The 25,344-nt window shown below is 62.3% G+C and overlaps 1 protein-coding gene across 1 annotated transcript; it reads right to left on the bottom strand.

Moving 5' to 3' along the window:
- Positions 1-5,831: 5,831 nt before the first annotated feature.
- NR5A1 (nuclear receptor subfamily 5 group A member 1) lies at positions 5,832-24,498 on the bottom strand. The gene is made up of 6 exons (XM_086475647.1): positions 24,397-24,498; positions 23,826-23,967; positions 19,447-20,087; positions 11,066-11,185; positions 10,315-10,462; positions 5,832-6,079 (listed from the first exon to the last, which is right to left on the bottom strand). The coding sequence occupies exons 1-6, from the start codon at positions 24,496-24,498 to the stop codon at positions 5,832-5,834; spliced, it is 1,401 nt and encodes a 466-aa protein (XP_086331773.1).
- Between the last annotated feature and the right edge of the window lie 846 nt (positions 24,499-25,344).

Below are 25,344 nucleotides of genomic sequence, written 5' to 3' on the forward strand. Positions count from 1 at the left end.
TGAGGGAGCCCTTGGCTGGGCAGTCCTTCAGCCTGGGGTGAATGAGAAGATCTCCTTGAACCAGAAGAGCACTCCTCTGCACACTTGTGTACGTGCAGGCCGGCGTGCGGCACAGCGCTGGTGCTGGCTACGCTGCGCTGCTCCCAGGCGCCGGGCTCGGAGACAAGTGCTTCCAGCCATAACAGAACGTAATAAAAGGCAGCAGTGCCCGGTGGTTGTAACGCCTGAAAGAGCCCAGGGCAGCTCAGCGTTGCACGGGCTCCCGTCCTCACAGCTGGCTCCGCAGAGCAAAATGCCACGTAGCTCCTGGGGATAACAGCTGCCAGGGGAAGCAAACCATAAACCTGTGTGCTTGCTGATGAACAAGACACAGAGCATTCCAACGCAGGCACCGCTTCCCCTCTTCTATTTGTTTTCTCCCAAATAGTTTAATAAGAGACATATTTTGCCCCAGGTATCTTTTTTTGAAAATTTCCAGCCAGCTCCAATGAGAATTGTGGCGTACCAGCAGCGGGCTTGCAGGAGCTCACACAGAGACCCAGGAGGAAGCCCCCTGCCCCACAGTCCAGCGGAGCGGTGGGCCCTGGGTGCCGGTGGGAGACTTGGGGCTTAAATGACTTGCTCACCGCCTCCCAGGAAAGCTGTGCTGGGTCTGGGGTGGGAGCCACCTCTTCCCCGCTCCAGCGCTCAGCCGTGCTCTGTGAGAGCTGGGGGCATCGCGCTGGCTTCAGGGGGAAGAGGCAGCCAGTGGGTCTGTGGGGGGAGGCGGGATGGGCTCCCAGCGGAGCGTTAACACGCGCGAGGTTGAAGGCGGATAAAATCCAGGTAAATACCAGGCCAGCTGCAGAACCACAGAAATGAGGAGTTCTGCAGCGTGGCGGCGGCCAGGAGGCACCTTGGGCTCCTTCCCCGCCTCCCCGCCCCCAATATCGGGGCTCCCCCTGCCTCCCCACCCCCAGTATCAGGGCTCCCCCCGCCAGGACTCGATGTGCTGGGAGAGGCCGCGCGGTTCCGCAGTAACGAGCGCCAGCCCAGCTGTACAAAGCTGCGCGTTGCAGGGAGCGCACGGCCCGGATTCGTGACACCCTTTATGTAAGCAGGGGATGGCCGGGGGGGTTCACATATTTGCACAAACAATAAGGACCATCTTCCTTGTCTTGGCAAACAAGAGCTCCAAGAGGCCTCCACATCCTCCATCTCTTCAAGTGATGGCTGCTTTGTTTCCCCACGATAATTTCATTATTCTGTTTGAATACATTTATATGTTGCTAAGCCACACATAGCAACATGGATCTTGTCTCCATGGCCCAGCCTTTCTCTGATCAATATTGAGTAATTTTGCAACTCTCACCATACCGTGTTCAATAAAATGGGCTTTAAAATAATAAGGGAATTATGATAATCTTTGGGATTCAGAGCCAGTAAAGCACCTGAGCATCACAGGCACTTGGAGAAATGCAGACCCCCCACATGCTGACCCTGACAGGCTGCCCTGCGGGGGGATCACCGCTGCTGTCCGTGCCACGGTCCTTCGCGATGGGCAGAGGGTACCTTACGCCCTGACGGGAGGAGGTGCAGCCCATGCGACATCAGTGCTCTCTGCCACAGCAGCGCGGGTATTTTCATGAAATCCCGTTTAAACCTCATTCTTCAGCACCCCCAGAGCTTGGCGCTGTGCATGGTGGGCTCATTGCTGAGCCAGGGAAGAGGAGGTTTCTCCTTACAGCAGCGGCCCCGTGCACAGAGGCTGCTTGGGCTCCCTGCCGTATTTCAGAGACCCCCTAAAGGGACAGGGGAGTCCGTGGGATGGCAGAGCTGCACTGGTGACAGGCAGGGCTGGCCGTGCCAGACCAGTGGCCACCTCCGCTCGCTGCTCCGGCAGGTTTGGGCTGTGCTTTCTCCCAGCACAGCACAGGACCTCCCCAGTGCACCCACTGCCCCAGGAGGGACCCCTGCCCTCCCCTCCCTGCCCATGCAGCTGAGACCGTCTCTCTTTTGCTTTAGGTTTCTGAGAAGTTTCTGGGTGACGGGCCCACAACGCCGAGGCTCTTCCAACAGCCGGGAGGACGGCAGGTCAGAGGAGCTGGCTTCCACGCGGGGGGCTGCGCCAGCCCAGGCCGAGCTGTCAGCCCTGCGCTTCTTCCTAGCAGCATGTGCGGACAAAACCAAGGCAGGACTGGGGTAGCGTGGGGGTCTCGCGGGGCTTCATCTGCTGCTGGAGACTGCCCTGCTCCTCTCCGGGGGTGGGCAACCAACAGGCAGGTACTCATCGTGACTCCTGCCCAGCCCACGTGCTGGCCTGGGGGTCCCCGCAGCTCACGCAGCCTCTGCCGGGGCAGCCAAGCCGGGCCTGGTGCAGCACTGCTGCCAGCTGCCCCCGCGGCACCGCCGGCGGCACGTGGTCGTGTGCGGTGGTTGTTGCTGCCGGTAGAGCTCGTTTAGCTTGGGGGGGCCTGGAGCAGGCGGCGCGGGAGCGAGCCCAGCTTTGCCCATGGCGGCCGTGCCCAGGCGATGCACCCACGCTCCCGTGCCGGCGGGGACGGCTGCCTGCCCCGGCCCCGCCGCCGGCCCAGAGCTCGCTCTGCTGAGGCAGGGCTGGGGACGGGCCGCGGGGGAAGCACATGCGCTAAGGAAGACGGCAGCTGCCTTCAAGTCTTTTCTGAACCAGCTGACTTCGATAGCGTCTTCTGCTGTTTAGGACAAAAATCCTCTCCCTGCTCCTCCCGGGGCTCCCACCCGGCTGGCGTGGCCCCTCGCCAGCTGGGATTCTGTTTTCTCTCCCTCTGTTCTTTGCATCCGACTGGTTCTCCTGTTCCCTCCCTAGTGTTTAGAGCACATAAAACGTGTTGGTTCTTTTGCTGATTACGATGACAGTAAATGCTGATTTTAAAGGCAACCTCCTCTCCTTGTTGCAGTGTATCCGTGGGAATGGGCTCGTGTTCAGGCACAGCAGCGTGCCGTGGCTTTTACGTGGCTGAACTCAGTGGAGGGTGGTTTGGCCGCGGTGCGGGGGACCAGGGCACCGCTCGCTCCCATGCGCTGACTCCTGCGTTGCGCTGTGTTCCCTGGTCTCAGCACGGCGTGTGCCGGCCAGGCTGTGCTTAACGTGCTGCTGGGAGCTGCAGCCCCGGGGCAGCCCGGTGCCGGTCCGGAGAGCGAGACGTGAGGGCAGCCCATCGCTCCGGTCATCAGAGTCAGCCAAGCAGCATCTCCAGCCGCTGGCGTTGTGGAGAGCCAGGGCACGGGGCGCTTCCCAGCACTGAAACCCTTACAGACTGGTCACCCTGCGCTTTGCTGTGGGTTTGCTCCCTCCCGCAGCGCCCAGCGTGCCAGGGGCTCTCGGCCACAGTGACCACCAAGGGCTGCATGAAGAACCCCGAGCCCAAGCTCGTTATCCATAAATGTTGTCATTCGTGTTGAGTGAGCTCACTTGCAAAACACTCTCGGAGTCGCTATGGCAATTCCCAGCAGCGCTTTGAACCATCTATCCTGAGTCACCAATGCCGTGAATCACACCGCAGCAGCGACACCCCCCCCCCCCTCCCACAGCCGTGGTGTCCGTGTCTCCGGGAGGGACCCCCGTGGGCACCCAGAGTGTGCTGGGCCCAAGCACTGCTCTCCTGTGGGGACACCAGGCAGGACATCCCGCCTGCCCGTGGGGAGGCAGGAGGAGGGGGTGGCACCAACAAGGAGAGTTAGAAAGACAGAAAAAGACAAAGTCTGCCTTTTTAAATGAACTGCAAAATTTATTACAGTGGTTTGCTCCTGACAAGGAAGTTGGTAACCTCCTGCCTGGGAAGGAAGGGTGGGGAGTGGGGAAGGGGAGGGATGAGAGGGAGAAAAGGATGTGAGAGACAGAGAGAGACACTTAAGGACACTTCTCATTTTCTGAAAATAAACCGTCTTTTACCTCCCAAACCATTTTCTCCAGTTCTTTAAGTTCACAAAAAGAAGAAGGTGAAACTGAACCACAGACTTCAGGAGGAAAATGCACAAACATGTTGAAAAGCAGAGACAAACATGCTCTTCTGCATCTAACAAGCTTCCACAAACCGTGTGGCTTTGGGCGCAGCGTCTGCAGCTCCTCAAGGCACCAGCTCTGCGCAGAGCCACGGTGGATGACAGCCCCCTCGAAACGGGGAGCAAACACCCGCCGTGGAAAACAAACCTGAACCAACCCCAGCCACAATGGAGGAGCCCCAGCAGAGCCGGGGGGGCCTGGCCGTGGCAGGGGGGGCCATGCTGGGCTGCCCAGCAGCGGGGCAGGAGGAGAGGAGAGCGTGGCTGAGACCGAGAGAAAGCAGCAGCGGCACGTCCCAGCTCGGGGGGGCTGCAGCCCCCCCCAGTGCTGCCCAGCCATGTCTGTGTGTCCCTGCCCCACAACGGGAGAGGAACCAATGGCTCTTTGCTTGTGGCTTCGGCACAGCATTTGCTGTCACCCAGGGACACAGCAGAGCGTGACACGGGGGGGGTCTGGGGGCTCAGCCTGTCCCAGCACAAAGCACAGGACTTGTTGCTCTTCACCCACTCGCTTGGGCAGGTAAATGCAGGAGGGGGCTGCAAAGCCCCCCAGCTCCCCCAAGTCCTTGGGCACGTGCTGGTGTGGGAGCAGCTCTGGGCTGTTTGCAGCCTGGACCTGCTGCTGCCCCGGCATCTCCCTCCTGCCCGGCTGCTCTGCCACCATCCCCTGGGGGCAGGAACGGGACAGGATCTGTCTCTGGCCCCATCTTGCCCCTTCCCTGTTCTCCAGGCACTGCCTGGACGTGGCTGACGGCTGGAGTGAGGCAGGACCTCGGCTGCCTGGGGACACTGTCCCAGGGCCACCCTCATGCTTTGGGAACCAGCTCGGTTTGCGGTGCCGGTGCCACCCGGGCTCTGTAACCCACAAAGCTTTCCAGCCGTGCGGACGTTGTGCTGGCACCGAGGGCGCAGCAGGGCCCAAAGTGTCCCCAGCTCCCGGTACCAAATCTCTTAGAGCCTCTGCAGCAAAGCTTTGACATCCCAAAGACCTGCTGACCACGGACACCTGTGGGCTCCGGGCACTGCGGCTGCCACGGGCTGCAAAGCCACGGCTGCTGCCTCCAGCATGGGCAAGTACTGAGAAAATGAATCTCAGCCGAGGGCTCAGCACTGCCTGTCCCTGCCTGCCCTCGCTTGGCCGGGGCAGCAACGCGACACAGAGCAGGCAGCGACGCTGTGGGGAGCCAGGAGTGGGGACCCCGGCACGTGCACCTTGGGGTCCTGGCATGGCTGTGCGGGGCTGACATCTCCAGCCCCAGCCCCGGCGTTCTGCTTGGCTCCCGCAGAAACCCTCTGCCTCCGTGCCGGCGCCTGGGGACATCCCGACCGCCACAAACCCGCCACCCAGGGTGGGTTTCGCCTCACCTCTCCCCTGCCCTGTGCACGAGGGGCCCTGAGACATGGGGCAGGGTAGGAGGAGGGATGGCAGCAGTGGAGAGACGGCTGGTAGGGGCAGCAGGAGAGGAGCACAAACAGGAGGAAAGCTGGGACAGGCTTTACCCTCCCTTCACGCTGCAGAGCCAGGTCGGGCAGGCAACAGGTCAGGCACGGTGTGTGCAGAGGAGCCAGGGGACAGCGGTGCCGAGGGGGCAGTCCGGCAGCTGAGCCCGCAGCCCCGCAGGCACCAGCCGTCCTTGCCGTGTATTAAAATAAACCATCTGGGGCTTTTCCAATAGTACGGGTTAAACAGCATCACTGAGAAAAGCGGGGTGGAGAGGCGGCACCAGCCTGCCAGCCCCGGGCACGCGTCCTGCCCCGGCTGCGCGGCTGGCAGCACCGGGGCTCCGCCGGGTCCGTGCTGGCGGCCGCGCTCAAGTCCGCTTGGCGTGCAGCATCTCGATGAGGAGGTTGTTGCAGGGCACCTCCCCGCTCAGGTGCTTGTGGTAGAGGTACTCCTCCGCCTGCATGCTCAGCGCCCGGACCTCCGCCAGCCGCAGCAGCAGCTGGCGAAACTTGTCCGTGGAGTGGGGGTAGTGGCAGACGGTGTACTCCAGCAGCGCCGCGTTGGCCTTCTCCTGAGCGTCCTTCGCCAGCGCGTGGTTCTCCAGGTACTTCACATCTGCAAGGGAAGAGGATGATGATGGTGAAATGGTGCCAAACCCCTGCGTCTGCTCCGTCTGTGCCGTGCTGTGCTGGGTGCACCAGGAGGGACCCACACTCTCGTGTCAATGCCCTTCGTGCACAAAAAGCACAGCGCAGGAGGGGTCCTGCACCCCATCCCCACCCAGCCATGGGTTCCCCATCTCTGCCCTGCCTCCCGGGTGTCCCCATACGGATGCCCAAACCCCCCAGCAGCGGGAGCGCCAGTGCCCCCCTGCCCTAGCCGCCCAGGAAGCTGCAAGGCCAAAACATGCTCCCAGCTGCACCCACACACAGGGAGCTGTTGCCATCAGCCCCCTTTAATTCCTGAAGGTCGAGGAAGCGGCTGAATTAATTCCCTGATAAACCTGGTCTTTCCAATGTGGCAACCGGGCTCACCAGCCTGGAAACCCTAATCCTCTGCGCCTCGCCAGGGTCGCAGCAGCTCCCCCGTAATCCCCCTGCCAGCTCTGCTGCCTGCAGGGTGGGACGCGGCGCAGCAGGCAGTGGCACCAAGGTGCAGGCAGGGTCTGGCAGCCAAGAGGCCACCGCAGCCATGAGTGAAGGAAGCAGCGATTTATCTGTGCAACACGTTGGTAAACCAGCCCCGCACCCAGGGAAACGGCGCTGTGCGCTGCCCCAGCAGCCACACACAGCGACGGCACCTTGGGAGACCTTGCTGCAAACCCTGGCCCAGAGCCCCTTCGGGGCAAGTGGCTTTAACAGATTCACTGGACGGCACGGAGGTGCCCGGCAGCACCGCGCTCGGTAACGGCGCTGACGCCTCTGCCACCCACGTCCAGCAGCTGCTGATGCTCGGCCAAATGCAGGTCTGCGTTGGCAGCCTGGGCACGTCCCGCCCAGGGGCTGGGAACAGGGAAATCCGGGCACAGGTTCTGGCCAAGGCAGCTGAGCGTTTGGGGTTTATTCCTGGTTTTCAGCCCCAAAAAGCAGGGAGCCGAACGTGGCTGTACCCAGAGGGCTGAGCAGCTTTCGGGAGGGCAAAGTGTGGCGCTGGTGATGGAGGTGCCCGAACAGGAGGGAGCAGACGGGACCCCCCGTGCCACTGGGTGGGGGTGTCTGTGCCCCCACATGCACTGCCTGGCCCCATGGGGGTCCCTCGGGGGGTCTGCAGCACCTAGTGCTGCTCCAGCCCAGCAAAGCTGAGCATCCCTTTGCCCGAGGAAGCAGAGGTGCAGCGGGGGGCCCTTGGGGTCTCTGGGGAGCCACAGCCTCCGGCCGTGCCCACGGCTGCGCTGGGCGCTGTGGGAGGCAGGCACCAAGTGTGGCAGGCCGTTCCGAGATGCACTTTATCAGATCACCCTTCCCTTTTCACTCCTGCGGCACATTTGCTCCTATTGTGGCCGTCTCCCTTCTACCCAGTTGTTGTTATGCAACCTCTTTATCTGCATAAGGTTATTGTGCGTGTCATTAAAAAAAGAAGTTATATTGATAAATGTCAAATCTATCCCCTGAGTTGTCTCGACAATAGCTAGTTCTACTCGATGAACTCACCTGGTTCTCTGAAAGACCCTATTCACTGTTTAATTGAATATTTGAATAATCTTTTCATTCCTGCAAGGAATAAAGAATGTTGTCCAAATAACATTGACTCACTTCATTTAGAGACACTGCAGCAGTTGCAAAGACTGTCCTGTGACAAAGCCTCCCATCACACATACAGATATGCTTGGGATTATTTCTATGCCCTCAAGTGTTCTTCCTATTCACAGCTCCTTTTGTTTGGGAGAAGCTGCTGATAAATTGCAAACGCTTAAGGGAATGTGGGCTATAAAAGCCTCTCTTCCTCCCCTCCCCAAGAGTAGCTGCTTCATGAATGTAAGTCATGAAATCGAATGATAGGTCAATCCATTAAGGCTCTATTAAGCCCTTCTGTAGAACAAAGCTAACCTGTGCCGTCCTCATAAATATTGCTATTTTGAGAAGCCCTAATTTTAATTAAATCTCTTTACCTGCTCAGGAGAGAAATCTATTTAGAACTCAAATGGCAGCTCTTGTGAGTGGGGCTTGGCTTTGACTGTGCTGTGGCAGAGTGGTAAATGTGGAAATTCTCTTGTTAAAGGCAATTACATCCTGCACATAATACACAATCCCATCCTCTACAGCTGAGCCTGCGAAGGGCAAATTGCTCCAAGTGAGCTCTGCAAGATGGAGAGAAAAAGTTGGATTTGGGGCAAAATGATGTATGGGAAAACACAGCTCTTTGATTCCACGCCTTCCCTGAAAGCCGCTGCTTCGGGGAAGCGGAACCGCAGCCACGATCGGCACGGCAGCCGCGGCCGCCGGTGCTGGCTGCGCTCTGGGAGGACGCTGCTCCGGCTCACTGTGCCGTGCCGTGGCTGGGGCTGTGGGGGGACACGGGGCAGCCCTCCCGGTGCCGAGTCCACGGGGCAGCAGCCAGAGAAGGTCCTGGCTTGGGGCACGAGCCCCACCAGCTCCTTTATTTCCCAGCCCGGGCACTGTTTGTGCCACACTTTATCGCTGCTTGAACAGCAAATTATTGTATCTAATTTCTCTGGATTTCAAAACAGCTCTAGGAGAAGAGAAAGCTGCGGGAGGAGATGCTGCAGGTGCAGGACAGGACAGCAGCGCAGCTCCCACACCCTGAGACACCCATCCTGCCCAGGCTCCCCCCGGGCACCCGCAGCTGCCAGACCTGCCTGGTAATGGGGACACATCCGCAGCCAACCCGAGCCCAATCCTTCAGACCACGCTGGCCCTGACCCCGGCCCCTGGGATGGGGGAGTGGATTCCCGCTGCCTGCAGCGTGTCAGTGCTCCCACTTAACCCACGAACCCAGTGGCAGTGCAGCTCCAGGAGCAGGCTGGCTCCTCGGTGACGGTGACATACAGAGATGCAAACTCTCCATGAGGCACAAACTACCAAAACACACAGCAGAGCCCACAAGGCACAGGGTGCTGCTCACGGCCTGCTGCACGTGGCGCTGAGGCACAGAGCCACTGGCAAAACCCTTTCGGGTGGGACCCCCTGGGTGCAGAAGTGCATGCGCAGGTTGAGGCGTTGGGACAGGGACAGGGACAGGGTCGGGGGGAGAGGGATGGGGATGGAGACAGGGCTGCCCCAAGCTGGGCTCGCTATCCTGGCTCAGCACCAGCACCCAGCCGCTGCGGGAACCCAAGCACAGGTTTCCCTTGGGAAATGCCAGTTCCTGCCCCGTCCGGGGGTGCGCAATTAGCAGCGGCCGTGGAGGTGTGGGGTGTGAAGCAGCCGCGGTGGCAGAGGTGCGAGCCGGGAGCACAGCAGCCAGCTGAGCCCCTCGCAGGCCCCACCACCGTCCTCATGCTGGGAGGTGACATCTCCCACCAAGACAGGGCCAAGGGGAAGGTGTCAGCCCCAGCAGCGAAGGCAGCCGGGCACCCTGGGGTCCCTGTGGTGCTCAGCACCACCTACAGCCGCACCACCCCCACAAGGGCTGAGGTTGCTCCAGTGGGACTCCAGTGGGCACCCCTGCCTTGGGGCGATGCCTGCGGGGAGAGGAGGCGCAGCCCTGGCCGTGGTGGATGGGGAGAGGCTCCCGGCGGGGGCGGCAGCACGGCCAGGGTGGGAGCGGGGCAGGATTGGGGCAGGATATGGGCAGAGCTGTCGTGCAGCCCCAAAGAAGTTTCGTGCTCTGGCGGCAGCGCCCGCGGCTCCCACCTATTTTGTCTAGGCGAGGCGGGACCGTGTGAACCCGCCGCCTCGGCCCGACCGCAGGCTCCGGGGCTGAGCCTAATCAGGAGCCGTGCTCAGCCCCTGCCCACCGCGGCACGGGCCCTCTGACGCAAATCCCGGGAGATAGGGCCGTCCCCGGCTGCCGCCTCTGTCAACACGCCTGTTTTGCCACAGCCATATCAGCCGGTTGTTTCCCCGCCTGGTGCGACGGGCGAGTGACCAAAACAGGCTCCCCTTGGCCAACGGGGCAGCGACGTCCCCCGCAGCTGGAGGCAGAGCCCGGCCCCGCAGTGGGAGATGTTTCGGACCCCCCTGTGAGGTGAGGGAGCCGGCAGGTCCCGTCCCTCACTCCTGGCTCATTAGAAGCCCCTTCGTCGGCCATCAGCGCGGCAGACGGCACGGCCGGACCCTGGGCTGTGGGTGCTCCCTCCAGCCACGCTCCCACCCCCCGAGACCCCACAGTCGTGACCCCAAAGTCCGGCTGCCCCTCACCCCAGTGCCCCCCCCAGCAGCAGTGCTCACCGAGGCTGAAGAGGATGAGGAACTTGAGGCAGACAAACTCCTGTCGGTCCACCTGGAGCGAGTGCAAGTGCAGGACGAGCTCCTGCGCCCGCAGCACCAGCGTGTTCAGGATGGAGCCGGCCTGGGCTGCGATGGTTGACATGTCCACCTGTGGGGACAGGGATGGTGACAGCCATGGCAGGCCCGGCCCCCCCAAACCTGCTGCTGGGGACCCCGGGCAGCTCAAGAGCTGGGCACCAGCCCAGAGCACTGACCAAGAATTAGGGCCATCAAAGCAAAAGCTGATGGGTGAAATGGGAACCCCATTTCTCCAGCACCGCTCAAAACAGAGGGGTCCTTTGAAGGGTGCTGGCATCACAGGCACCCGTGTCTCCAAAAACCAACCCTTGGAAGGGAAGGGGTCCCTTCTCACGTCCTGCCTCTGCAAGGGCATGTGTGGCTGTTGATCTTTCCATGGGAAACCTTTTTCTCCAGAAGCAGGAGCTGGATGGCAGGAGAGGAAAGGACGGGATGGCACAGGATGGGACAGAATGCAGCGGGATGGCGTGCAATGGGATGGGACGGGACCTTCTGCACAAGCAGTCCCATAGCACAGCAAAAAACAACCCATCCGCACTGTGCTGGGTTGGCCACACTCGGCCAGAAATAAGACAAAAGTCACCCCAAAGCCACCCCATGCCCCCCCCGTTCCAGCCCCACCACCCGGCCCCCTCCTCAGCAGCCGCCATGGGCTCTGCGGGCCGGCACTCACCTCCTGGCCGGTGACGAGCAGCACGCTGTGCTCCTTGCCGTGCTGCAGCTGCCGGTAGACGTGGTCGAACACCAGCAGCTCGCTCCAGCAGTTCTGCAGCAGCTTCATCTGGTCGCCCACCTGAAACACAGCCAGAGCAGCGCCGCTGACACCCGTCACGCCGGGGCACGGCCGACCACGCGCGACCGCGGGGGCGTCCCAGGTTGTGTCTGCACACGCTTGTTCCTGGCTGGCAGGAGGGAGATGGGCTGCCCGAGTCCTGCAGCACCCCTCCAGCCCCCCAGCTCTGCCTTCAAGGGTCAGGTCCACGCAGTAGCCCTGCGGCACCGATGGCTCAAACTCACCATCGGCTGCTACGGCATGTTGCCATGGGACTTGGGCAGGACTTGCACCCATCTATGTCTCACCCTGAGCACAACAGAAAGGGCTTTCTAGCAGAACAGCATCAGCGTTAAAAAACCAACCTATTTTCACTGCTCAAGTGCCCCGAAGTAGCCCAGCAACTCCAGTGACTGGTGTCGTTACGTGAAGCAGAGAGTGGATGCGTCATTCTGCCACCAGACGGGCCGTGCCTTGGCACAGATACAGCACCAACATGATGTTTTGGAGATGTGACAAACCTCTGCCTCCCCTTAAGGCCCCCAGGAGACCTCATCTGCAGAGAATCACCCAGCCCCAGGTCTGCTTTGTGCACGCGTTCCCTCACCAGCCCGTCGCTGGGAGTGCAGGGGGCATCACCAGCCTCCCTCGGGAATCGGGCTCCTCCAGGTGGGACGAGACTTTGTCCTCCAGGACTTTGTCCTTGACCCGTGCAGCCTGGCAAAGGCCCGTTCAAGCCCTTTCTTAAGAACCTGAACCCCCCCTCCCTTGCAGAACACTTCCCAAAGTCTCACACACGCGTTTGTACGTGGAAATTGCAATCTGACTGTGAACAAACTCCTAGCAAGATGGTGCTGCACTTGATTAATGAAACGTTAATTGCAAAGCCCTGGTCTGGCTCCCAGTTCCTATGTCCAGCCCTGCCACCATGTAACTGGGCTGGACGTTGCGCCCCACTTCATCTCACTGCCAGTATCCCACGCCTCCCCTCCAGCCCTCCCTCCATGGCGGGTGGGAGGAGAGGACAGCAAGACTGATGCCCACAGCACCCGTTAGTGTCTATAGCGAGGGCTGCAACCACCAGCACCCGCAGGCTCAAGCCACAGCACTGACCCTGTGCCTGGCCAATGTCCCGTGGGACACCAGCCCAGCAGCAGGGTGCCCTCGGGCGGGTGGGGAGAGCTGGATCGGCACCCCCAGCAAGGGGCACCCTGGGCTGGAGGAGAGGAGACGGGCTGGGTGGCTGCACAGAGCCGGGTTTGTAGCAGCTCCATGTGTTTCAGCGGTGCTTGCTGGCTCTGGCCAGCATGGGATTTCCCCCAGCAGGCACAACCTCCCCAAACCACACACAAATCTTGAACAAAATGACTGCTGGCCGTCTCCCCGGGTGGGAGGGAACGCGTGGCGGCTGCACAGCCCCTCTGGACAATTTAAAATGAAAGAAGACAGTGCCCGTCCTCACCCCCCTGCCCGGGAGGGCAGCTTAGGGGCAGGAGGGGCAGAGCTGCAGCAGCGCAGCACGGCTGTGGGGGAGCCCACAGAGACGGGGCATCGCTGTGCCCTGCGGCTGCCGGGTCAGCCCCTGCGCACGCACCGACACACGCGTGACCACGGGCACGTTTGCACAAGTGCTGGTGTGTACGTGCAGGGACGGGGATAAGCGCCCACAGCTACGCTTTCAAAGAAATGCCTGCGATGGCCACTGGTGAGAAGCTCAACCCGGGACACGAACTGCAAGGACCTCCAAAGGCCTCGCGGGAAAGCCGGCGGGCTTCAGGCAGCGCCAGCGATGGGCAGGACAAGCTGCCAGAGCCAACGGCCGCGTTTTTGGCAAAACAAAGAGCCCTGCCAGGCCCCTGTGCCCAGAGTCGTGGTGGGACATGAGGCACGCTGCTGTCCTGGCTCGGGGAGCAGGCAGGGGGCACGCTGCCCAGCCGCCTTCCCCACCGCCCTGCTGAGACTCACCGCCGTGGGTCACCGGCTTTGTCCCCTTGGCACTGCTCTCTGTGGGACCCCAACTCCTTCCTGCAAAGAGCTGGCCCCCTGCCCTGCCCGGAGCCCCCCTCTCCTGCAAGGCCGGTGGTAGGGAAAGGGCCGGGTGTTACCAGTAATCCTTCCCTGCGGAGCAAATTCAGCGCCAGCAGAAGAGCTCTGCAGTGCCATTGTGCTCGCTGCCTTTAATAGAAGGAAGACAGATGCAGTATCACAGGACTGGATAATACCCTCGTTTTGCTGAAGAGGCTGCAATAAACCAGCGCTGGGAGATTGCAAAAGGAATAGCAGTCAGATGAGAAAGAGCTTTATGGTCTCAGAGACCGGCACTCCCCGCGAGTCGCCGGGATTTGTTTCTCAAGTGCGGTGGGTGGCCAGAGCTGGACACGCAGCAGCGCGGGGAGGGAGATGTGACGACGGCTGCTGGAGCTGAGGAGCCCGCTCCTGCCCGACGGCATCAAACCTGCCTGCAGCGAGGTGCAATGGGGCCGCCAAGGCCGGGCTCGCCGCCACATCGCCCAAGCCGGCCAAGGAGCCGCCGTGCACGGCCCGGCAGTACAGACGGTCAGGTTTCTGTTCAGCTGCTGGACAAAGAACTGGGGAAAAGCTCATTCTGCATCAAAACAAAATGGAGATTTTCTGCAGTCATGGTGACCTCTGCCCCAAGGCGAGCGGCTGGCTGTAAGCGCAGCCGGTCCTCGCAGGGAGCTGTGCCACCGCTGTGGCAGCACGCTGCCAGCCTGGCCGCACGCTCCCGGCCGGTGCCGAGCTCCTCCGTCACTGAGTCGCAGCGTTGTTTTGGAAGCTCCTTCCTGTGCCTCATTCCTGAGCAGGACGAGCTCCGGAAGGGACAGACTGAAGGTTTTGCCCTGAAAATGATTTTTAAAAATTCAGCTTTTCCAGAAGGAAGCTTTTCGACAGTTTTGAAACCTTTCATTCCTCCTTTAAAAAAATTACTAGCCAGCTTCCCCCAAACTCTGCAGGTGGGTTCATCTCCCTCGGCAGAGGATCTCCCTGCATCCCACCAGAAGCACACTTCGCCCTGCACGGCTGCAGCACGGCTGTTCCCCTGCCAGCACGCTCTGGAGCGCCACAGCCCTTCGCGGGAGCACCCTAGTGCACCAGAGCCACACGGCCATGGCGTGGGGGGAACAGGGTTGGGAATGTGACAGGCTGGGGGCACTGGGAGCTGGGCAGGGCTCAGGGACAACTCCAGGGACCAAACCCTGCCCGTGCCCCCGGCACAAAGCTGGACGTCCCTGTGCCCCGGCCTGGAGCAGCAGCGGGCATCCCCCCACGGACAGCGCGGCTCCGCTGCAAGGGGGCTCCCAGCTGGAGGTGACCCTCCTGCGCCCAGCGCCAGCCTGGCCTCCCAGGAGGAGGGGGCTGCTAATGGACAGCCACTCAGCATCAATCAATCCTCCCGGCGAGGCGGCACGCACGCACTCTCGCCTTTAAAAGTTAAGCAAAGGATCTTCCTCTTTTAATGTCAAGGCTTTTCAACGGAGTGCTTTATCAAGGACCTGATGCAAGCTGTCTTTAAGAGGTGATTTTTGTGTTTTCTTTTAAAGCAAGCATTTAACCCATTCATAAAATGCGGCGGCAAAACCCTCCCCATGCAGGGAGAGTGCTCCCCAGCCACCAAAAGCATCTTGCTGCTGAAGGCCTGCGATCCACAGAAACAAGCGTTTCCCTGCGGCAAACGGGCTGGGACCAGGGGCCGGGGGGGAGTCAGGTGAGCAGAGGCACAGACGGCGCTGCCCGGCTGCAGGGCTGCCAGACCCGCATGCGGATGCAGTTTCAAACCTACTGCAACCCTCCCTGTGGGTTCAGAGGCGTGAGAGGAGGAATATCCTGGGAGAGCTGGGGCTTCCCAAAATGTGCCCGGGCCACCCCACTGCCCCGGCATCCTGAAGCCAAACCCCTGCAGGGGATGGTGCAGCCCCGCTGTGCTCGCTGCTCCCTGCACGGCTGGTCCAGGGCATCCCCCACCTCAGGTACCCGCTGTCTGCCCTCGAACACCTCTGCAGCGTTGTGGAAGCAGAGTCACCCACCAGCAATCCCTTTGCTCAGCAGCCCTGAGCGGGTCCCAGGACATCAATCCCAGCCTCTCCCCACCCGGCTTCAGCACACCACGGGCACGAGGACCGCCCAGATGCCCCCGACCTGCCGTCACCCCAGGGGTGCTCGCCGGGCCACCCCCCAGATCACTGGTGCAGGCTTTGCCCCAGCAGCTCCCACGCAGGTGCAGGGCACACGCCAGCGCCCCGAGCCGCAGCCCGGGCAATTACTGGGTGCGAGCAGGACCTGTCACCTCGGCTACCGAGAGGTGCGAAAGTGGATTGCCATCCGCCAGCAACCCGCGATCGAAACCCCACACCAAGCCAAGGTGTTAATGGGCAATGCAGGTCCTCATCCCCCTGCCCAGATACCGCTGTGATGGGTGTCTTAAAGCAAAAAAACCCACCAAGACCGGTGGGGCAGGACCAGGATCTCATATCCCTGCTGTCAGAGCACTCTGCTGTGGCCCAGGCGACCGCTTTTTTGCTGCAGCTCGCAGGCACTCGGCTGCAAGGCTGCGTGGGCATCGCGGCTCTGTGTGCGCACCCCGGGAGCGAGGGCAGGGCTGTGCCCGCCGGGACGCCAGCAGGCAGGGAAAGCCATCACATTTCCCCCAGTGCATAGGATGCTAAACATTGCTGCAGCATCCACGACCAGAAGGAGATTTTAAATCTGCCAAAAACGCTCTGGCTGTTGGCCAGGAGATGGGGTCAAGATGACCCACGCATGCTAAAGGCAGCAAAGCAACTGACTACAAATAGGCTTCGTCGTGGCTCCGAGATCACTAACGAGAGTGAGGGAGAAGCCCAGCAGCCAGACCCGGCAACCCCAGGAACCCCTTGGTCCGTGGGAACGATGCTGCCCTCGGCGTGTCCCCCACCCCGCCGCTGGTGCTTGCCCATGGATGGGAGAGTGGTTTGCCCTGGCCCCACGGCAAGCAGGGGCCGAGGAGGGGGTCGGCATCAGCCCACCTCCCCATGGCCGCGCCATGCCCCTCCACCGGCGGCGGGGACCCACTGCACGCCCAGCCCAGCCTTCGGGCTGAAACCATGGCAATTTGTTTAACATCCCTGGCTGCTCATCCCAATCTAAAGGTCGCTGCACCCCTGCATGATATTTGTATGTATGTATGGCTGCTACGTCTGTATAAACCAGGCTGTGCAAGATACATGTATATAAACCAAACCGAAACCAGACACAATGTGAGCGTGCAAGTGTGTGTGCGTATGCACATCTCTCTGTCCCTCTCCATATATATATAAAAAAATTACATCTGAAAGGACAAAGTTGCCTGAGACTCACGACCCAACAAAATATATTTCACCCCCGGCCCATATTTTTCTTCCTGAAGAGATGCTGCAAATCTTCCCTCAGTCCTGACACATCTCATCTAGACTCAGTTAAAGTTCGTATTTATGGGCGTCAGCGCTGACCTCTTCCACCTCCGCCCGCGCGGCCTCGCGCCGCGGCTGCCTGGCCGGCCCTCGATAAACAAGCGGGCCCCCAAATCCCCCTCTGCCGCGCGGCATTATTAGTCTTGCCTCCGAAGGCCAGCGCAGTCCGTAATTCTCTGCCTGGTGACACGAGATGAACGCCGCGACATCAGTCTCCCCGGCGGATTGGCATGGGGACCCTCGTTTGTCAGTGGCAGACTGACAGAATTACTGGCCCTTAAATGAAACGATATATCTGGGAAGTTAAATCTGTTTTCAATCTGACTGCCCCGCGCCTGCGGGCGGACGTGGCGTGTGAGCCGATGTCAAGAGGCCATTAGCCCATCTCCCCCCCTCCTTCCCCGAGCGCAGCAGTGGAGCCGGGGGGGCTCTCCCCAACGCCCCCCGTCCTAACCACCCCGCCGGGAGGAGACAGCAGAGCTCAGGGGCTGCCGCTGCCCCTCGCCGGCCTGCTAGAGTGGAAACGGGAATGGGACCAAGACCTGCCAGCTCCAGAGGGGACTGGCTGTTGCTCCCCCTGGGCAAAGGCTCATCCTGGCCAGGCATGAGTCGGTGGGTCCCCATGCCCCCAGGGGTTCTCTCCCTCCTCTCCAGGCTCCCTACGAGGGCCGGGGGAGAAGCCCGATGCCTGCAGAGCAGCCCTGCGGCAGGAGCATGCGGGTGCTGGGAGTGTTTAGGCAGGGGATGCCATGCGTGGGGTCGTCTGCCCACACCCCTTCATCACCCACTTGGCATCAGCCCCGTATGATGCCCTAGAGCGATGTCCCAGCATGACGTCCTCCCAGCCTGGATCCCCACACCGGCCTCGGCCAGCAGCCCTTCCCCGGATGGGGAGGGAGACCATCGCCTTCACGCAGACATTCCCAGGGGACGGAGAGGGCCGCTGGCATCCCCTGCTCCGAGGAGCCCTGAGCACCCAGCGGGGACTGCCCGTGTGATGGCCATCGATCTCTGAGATCACGATTTCACTCCGTGCTAGCGGGCTTTAGGGTAAAGCCGTAAACTCTGCACTAGCAGGAGTCCATTTACCACCCCAGCAGCTGTTTGCTTTTACGCGCCAGGCAGGAGCAGGAACGGGGTTTCAGGAGCTGCAGAGCTGCTCCAGCTTCCCAACGGCTTCCCTCCGCACACCCAAGGGAAAGCCACCGCCCTGCGCCAGGGAGGACACGCCACGCTGGGGGGGGCAGCGGGCAGCCCCAGGCACCTCAGCCCTGTGCCGGGGGGCTCAGACCTGCCCGGTTACGCTGCGGGCTGCCGAGCCAGCGCACGGGAGGGAGCCAAGGCCAGCGACGACCGCGCGTTCTCACGCTCCCTCTGGAGCCAGGGTGGGACGCGGTGTCCTGCGGTCACTGGCCCTGCGAAGCGCTGGGAATCTGCCCCACGCTCGCCGCGCAGAGGAAGGCAAAAGGCAGGAATCCCCAGGGTGGCAGTGATGGATGCGGCGCCCAGACGAGCTCCCAAGCCTGGGCGCTGCACCCCGCGTCCTGGGCATGGCGAGGGACATGTCCGCTCCCGGCAGGGCACCGGTGGCCCTGCCCAGGTGAGGCCTCTGGCACTGTTGTCCTCCCCAGAGCCCCACAGGAGGAGGAGCACCCACCGACACGGATTCACACGGAAACAGCCTATTTTGGTGGTGCAATCAGGCTGACAATGGAGTTACAAGGCTACACGGTAATGCAGCCGGGAGCTGAATTTACACTGTTTACAATATCTCCTGCAAAACAACAACCACCCTGTTCCCAAAATCTAGGCTGGACACTGATATGATTGAAATGAGCCCGACCCACCCCCACAATGCCATTTCCTGACACTGTTCTGGCAGCCAGGGGCTATTTTGAGCCACGAGGCTCTGCTACGCTTGGCCCCATGGCACCCTGTGGGGTGGGCACGAGGAAGAGCCTGGCCCTGTTCCGGGGCACAGGCCCCATGGCAAGGCAGGAGGAAGGTGATTTTGGCCAGAGCCAGGTAGCACAGCCTGACGCTGGAAGCACGGGAAGGTACCCTGGTCTCCCAGCCGCCCCAGGCGACAGCTCTCTGGGTTTTGGCCACATAGCAAGATTTTCTTTCCTATTTTTGCACAAGTTTGGAATCTGAGGTCAGCCCAAGACATGAAGGGAGAGTGTCTGAAAGCTTGGCAAGGTTTGCAGTGTGGCAGAGGCTGCCCCACTCTGCTAATCCACCCCTTGGCACCAGTAGGTGACTGGAGGGATTTGTTAGAGGGAATGGCCCGGCAGGACAGGGGTCACCTCCATGTCCCCCAGCCAGGCATGCTGATGGGCTACCAGCAGCAGAAGCAGCTCCAGAGGAGGTTTGGTGGTGTCCCCCGCCCCGGCCAGCCCTGCCCTGGCTGCCTGGTGCTAATAGGCACCCACCTGACAGCATCGATTTTCCTCCTAAAGGCGGAGGAGAGAATTGTCTCAACTATAATTCCTCAACGTTACATTTTTCAATTATATCTTGAGCTTGACACCGCAGTCACTCTGCCAGCGATTGCTTCCACACCTGCCCCCGCCGTGATGAATCTGAAATCATTAGCCCCGCAGCCACAGCGGGATTCGCTCTGGTGTGGCAGCCGGGCCCCCGGTGCCTCCAGCCCTGCCGCACGGGGAGCCAGGAGCAGAACAGGGACACACCAGCAGATCCGCAGCGCTGGCGTCCCCAGGCTCGTGCCCATGGGCATTGCCCCGTCCCCACGGCATTTCAGCCCCAGTCCTACTTGCCTTCCATCACCCGCCCAGTGCAGCATCCCCCCTCCCCCCCCGCCCAGGCTCCTACCTCCAGCTCCTTGAAGAAGATGCAGCTCCGTGCCCACTCCACGATGGAGAAGAGGGTCTGGTCAGCCATCTTGCACATGAGGCCGAAGGTGCTGAGCTTCTCATGCCGACCTTTGCCTTGCTCTTGCTGCAGGCAGGCCAGTATCCGTGCCTTCACCTGGGCCTCGTCGGGCTCCAGCTGCAGCAGCTTCAGGATGACCTCGGGGATGTCGGGGGGGGAGCTGCTGGGGTAGGTCTCTGGGTACACGTAGGCGGGCATGGATTCGTGCGCGTTTGTGTAGTGGTCCGGGTACTCGGACTTGATGGTGCGGTTGGGGAAGGAGGGGTAGTGGTAGCTGGCGAGCGGCGCGTGGCTGGGCACAGTCATTCCCAGGGAGGGCGTCGCGTAGGGGCTGCGCTCGTAGTCGATGGGCGTCAGGGTGGCGGGGTTGGGGGGCAAGGTCTTGGACATGGCATGGATGCTGTGGATGGTGGAGGACAGGCTGTAGTCGTTCTGCACCGGGGACATGATCTGAGGCACGGTCTCCAGCTTGAAGCCATTGGCACGGATCAGAGCTTTCTTCTGCTGCTTTAAGGCACGGTCCCGCTTGTACATGGGTCCAAACTTGTTCCTCCCTCCGCGCATCCTGTCTGCACGCACAGCTGGGGGGCAGGGAGAGAGGGCAGAGGCTGCAGTGAACCTGCGCGGGGGGAGACCAGTGCTTCCACGTGACGTGGAGAAAATGATGGGGGCCCCGGGGAGACCCCCCTGGAAAGCTGCTGGCAGGCTGTGCCACTCCCAGCCCAGCCATGCACGCCACGGGTGGGCCATGGCAGGTTCAGGTGCCTGGCCCGGGCCCTTGCTTTGCTGGTGTCACCCTCAGAGCCTCTGGGATTGCAGGGAGGGAAGAGACATTTGGCTTTGACTACAAAAGGGGCTGGGGGATAAAGCAGCGGGTTGAGGGGACAGCCCATGAAACCCAGGCAGATGAGGGAGCTCGACATCCACTTTCATTTTCATGACCCCTGGCTCTGGACCAGCCCTGGGATTTCCTTGTTTCTGCAGAGCCTGGGACCCCACACCCCCCTCGGGACCCTGCTTTGCCTGCATCCAGCCTGCACACACTTCTTTTCTGCAAATCTCTGCCCCTTTCACGGGCAGCACAGCTGGCAGGTCCCACCGGGCACACCGCACCCCGTGGCAGGGCTGCACCGGCCTTCGGGCAGGAGGCTGCCTGTCCCCGCTGAGCATCAGCTATGGCTGAGGGGCTCTGCTGGAACGTCCCCCTGGTGGAGTTGCTCTGGTGGCCCCATCACAATCTCCCGGCCGTAACGAAGCAGATGTTCCCTCTGAACCCCAAAAGAAACCCAAGAATGTGTCAGCGTGCGAGGGAGCAGGTGCTTCTCTGCATCAGGAGCTCGTCCCTCCGCACCGCCCCGCCGCGCTCCCGGGGACTGCTGCCCCGGCCCACCCTTGGAAGAGCCCCAGCTCGCTGAAAGCTGGAGCTGGACGGCGGTGCGGAGGGATGGAGGAGAGCACGCCAGCGAGCGCAGCCCGCAAAGCAGCATCAAAGGGAGAAAACCCTTGGCTAGTTCGCGTCCCTGCTGACAGCAGGCGGGTCTGGCTTTTGTGTCTCAGCCGTTACCTCTGCCTCTCTTTCGCCTACTTCTTCTGGGGCCGCTGGAAGCGCAGCCGGCCCCCCTCCTGAGAGCCAAGGCACCCCCCCAGCTCTCCCCAGGCAGTCTGGAAATGCAGGAGTGTGGCTGGGAGCAGCAGAATTTCCAGGGCGAGCAGGAATGTGCTCCCAGGGGAGCCGCCCCGAGCTTCCTCCCTCATTCTTTATTCATGAAAACAGCATCTCACTGGGAGCGGGGCAGCCAGAGACAACCTCTGAGGCGAGGGGTGCTGTGGCCCCCCCGCTCTTAAAAGCCTGCCCGCACGACTCTGGGCAACAGCCAGCGGCCCGGGGGGGGCAGTTCCTAACTTCAGGGGTGCAAGGGAGATGGCCGCGGCCAGCATGGGTCCTGCCGGGATCCCCCATGGGCAGACCCTGTCCCCAAGCCCAAGCACGCCTGGCATCCCCAACCCCACACCCCGCGACGCCAGAGCACACCGAAAGCCTCACTCTCCCACCCACTCCAAGTAACGAGTTTTCCACCAGGCTCGAGGCTGGGCCCAGCGATGCCCAGGGATCACATCCCAAGCGAACCCCCGTGACCCTGGGCAAGGGTGCACAGGCAGGGACCCCACTGGTGCTGCCTGCACCCCCCCCACGCAGCAAGAGGTGCTCACAGCCCAGACTCACAAACCCTCCGCATGCAACCGCTAGTGTCCCCCTCCTTCCCTCTCCCAGCACGAACACAAAGGGAGAAGAGGCCTTTCAATTCCCTCCTGCTCCGCTCTTCCTGCTGTTTGTGCCTCGCTTGGGATCGGGAACAACTTGCCATTTGCTGCGTCCCAGCTGGCTGCCAGGAAGAGACCGATGCGCCCCGATCACTGGGGCAAGGGGGCCCGAGCAGAGCTACCCGGGAAGCGCCTGCACCTCTGGCATCCCCCCCTCAAAACCATCTGCAGGCGGCCCCCAAGCCATGCACCCGGGGTGCAGGCAGTGGTGTGGCGGCAGGAGCGGGCCCCCAGCACACCCTGCAGCTCCCCATCCTGCTCCCTCCACCTCTTCTGCCCTCACCCCTGCTCTGTCTCCCCTCACCCACCTCTGCCTGCCTGGGCAGGAGTGTTGGGAGTGCCCGGGGTGTACCCCAGGGTGCAGGCAAGCTTGGGTCAGGGCTGTGCTGCTCTCCCCCCTGGCCAGGCTTCACTGCAGCAACCCTTCAGGCACTTTGAGGGGGACCTGTGTCAGCACCCTGTCTCCAGAATCAATCATCTCGGGCTTGCTTTGGTCCTGTGGAGCTGGAGGTTCACCTTCAAAGCGTCACCACAAAGATTCCCTGCCCAAAAATACTAAGAACTGAGGAAAGGTGGACTCCGGTTTTTACCACAAAAGAGATGGTCCCACAGGAATATCACCCTCGGCTGGGTGAGCCCCCTGCAGCTGCCCAGCTGCAGGGCTTTGCTGAGGAGCTAACAGCAAGAGAATGAACAAAAAAAGGCAGTTCGGGAGGAGCAGCCTTGCAATACCCCTGCTGCTGCCCTGCTGGGCCACGGGACCAAAGGAGATCCACGACGAGCAAGACAAAAACTGCTGTAAAGGGGCAAACCCAGACCATGCCTGTCCCCCCCCCTGCCACCCCAAGCACTGTCCCTGCCTGCCTGCCCCCAGAGCCCCAGCCCCAAATTCTCCTGCAGCACTGGTCAAAACTGCCAGAGGATGCACGGATTGATTTAGGGCACTGGTAAGTCCAGCCCAGGGAGGACAGTGAAACCGGGATCTGTTTGGAGATGGGGCTGGAAGCCAGCCCATGCTGGGAGTTTGCAGGGGCTGATTTTGCAGCTCGATGTTGTGTCTTACTCCTGCGCCTCTGCTCGCAGGATCTCGTCCCGCTGCTGGGAGCGAGCGGCCGCTGTGCCAGCACACGAAGAGCTTTCTGATTAACCCGCACACTGCCCCGGGCTCCCGCGGGCGAAGCCAGCCCGGCCCGGTGAGGGGTCTCAGCCCGGCCAGGTGAGGGGTCTCAGCCCGGCCGGTGCATCTGGCCGCTTCCATCCGCTGCGACATGTAAACGATTTCAGGGCAGAAGAGGCGGGGGGGCGGCTGATTCTGGGGGGGGGGGCTCCTTTCCGCATCTGCTTTTGCTTTGCAGTCGCTTGCCAGCGACCTGCCGCCCCCCCCGAAGGTATTTTGTTGGCCAGTGATAAGCGTTGCAGAAACCACAACACACGAGTTGGGGATGTTGGGGCCCGACTCCGATATCTCAGTCGGGATCAACTTCTCTGACACGAGTGAGGTGGCGGCCGGGGGGCTCTAATTGCACTCCCCAAGAGTGAAATCGGTTATACTAAATGTCACCAAGAGGAAAAATATAATTCGTGGCGGGTCTGCGGCAGTTTTATTGCGAGCCCCATAATTTCTAATGTCTTCCTTAAGCCTCGGCTTCTGGAATTATGTGCTTAAGGAAAACAATAATTTCTACACTATTTCCCAACCGTTCTGCCCGCAAAGAAAATCCTGGAAAGTTGAAGCCGCAGCAGCCAAAAACCCCGGGGAAACAGAACAAAAACGAAAAAAGGAAAAGCGGGAGGTGACGCGAAAAAACGAATTTTTTTTTTAACTTGGGAGGGAAAAACGGAATCGAAGCGGCCGCGGGAATTACCGGCCCGGGGACGCGGCGGGGGCGAGCGGCGGCGGGGACAGGGCGACCGCCGCCGAGGGGACCGTGCAGCCCCGCGCAGCCCCGCGCAGCCCCCGGCCCCGTCCGCGGCCGCGGAACCCGGCCGTGCCTTACCTTCCAGGCGCATCCCCACGGTGAGGCACTTCTGGAAGCGGCAGTAGGGGCAGCGCTTGCGCTGGGTCTTGTCGATCTTGCAGTTCTGGCTCTCGGTGCAGGTGTAGTGCTTGTTGTTCTGCACCGTCCGCTTGAAGAAACCCTGCGGCGGCGGGAGGTGGCGGCGGCGGTGCGGCGGCCACCGGCATCCCGGCATCCCGGTATCCCGCCACCGGTATCCCGGCACCCGCACCCCTTCCCCGCGTCCCTCTTCCGACGGAGGCTCCCGCCGCCCCCCCCCCCCCCCCCCCCCCACCCCGCCGCGGTCGGGGCTCCCGTCGCGGCCGCGCTCCCGTCCCGCCGCCGAGCAGCGAACGCGCCGCTAACGAAAACGGGCGCGGAACGGCCCGCGGGCGGCCCCGCTCCCCCGGCCCCTGCAGAGCCCCCTCCCCGCTCCCCGCACAGCTCCGGCCCCCTCTCCCCCGCGCAGCCGTCCCCGCACAGCCCCGGCTACAGCACCCGCACCGCCCCGCTCCCCGCACAGCCCCGGCCCCGCTGCCCCGCTCCCCGCACGGCCGCGGCCGGCTCCTACCTTGCAGCTCTCGCAGGTGAGCAGCCCGTAGTGGTACCCGGAGACCTTGTCCCCGCAGACCGGACAGAGCTCGTCCAGGTCCTCATCATAGGAATAGTCCATCCCCTCCAGCGGCCCTGCTGCGGGACGAGCCGGCGGGTCAGCGGGACGGGGCGGGCGGGGGACGGGGAGACGGGGCCGGGGACCCCCAGCCCCTGCGCTGGGTGCGGAGCGGGAGCGCGGCGCGGCGGAGACCGAGCGGCAGGTGCCGGCGCCGGAGCCCTTTATAGCGCCTGGAAGAGCATCTCCATGTCGGTGCGGGCGAGCGGCCAGCCCCCCCGGGGGCTGGGGAACCTCCTCTGGGGAGAGCGGGCGGCTCACGGCGCCGGGGACGGGGGTGCGGGGGGAGGGACCTGCCAGCCCGGGGACATGGGGACACGGCGACGGGGCCGCGCTCTGCCCCGCTGCCGGTCCCCGGCCCCGCAGGCCCCGTCGGGCAGCGGGCACGGCCCCCCGGGAGCAGCCGGGCTCCGGCCCCGGGGACCCCAGGGGCTGGACGGACTCGGGGCACCTCTCTGCAGGAAGGGGGACAAGTCCCTCCCCGCTCCCCTCGGGGCTGGAGGAGCTGCCCCACGCCACCCGTGGGGAACAACACGTCGCCCACCTCCCCGGGAACCTGGCCTGCGAGCGGCAGGACCAGCGTGGGAACGGGGAGTCGCGGGGCTGGAGCACAGTTAAACGTCCCTGAGCAAGAAGAACAGCCCGCAGCTGGCCCTGCCTGGTGCACGGCCCCCAGACCCCCGGGTGCTGCCAGGACCACCCCTGTTACCCTGCACCAGGCAGTCCTGCCGGCCGGCCAGCTGCGGGGAGTGCCCAAAGAGCCCGGGGAAAGCTGCGTGAGGAGCACTGGAGTGTGCAGCAGCCCCTGACACCTTCTCTGAGGCCACTGATAACGAGCTGACAGTTTGG

The sequence above is a fragment of the Leptosomus discolor genome, chromosome 19 (genome assembly GCF_034619465.1).
Source record: "Leptosomus discolor isolate bLepDis1 chromosome 19, bLepDis1.hap2, whole genome shotgun sequence".
NCBI lineage: Eukaryota > Metazoa > Chordata > Aves > Leptosomiformes > Leptosomidae > Leptosomus > Leptosomus discolor.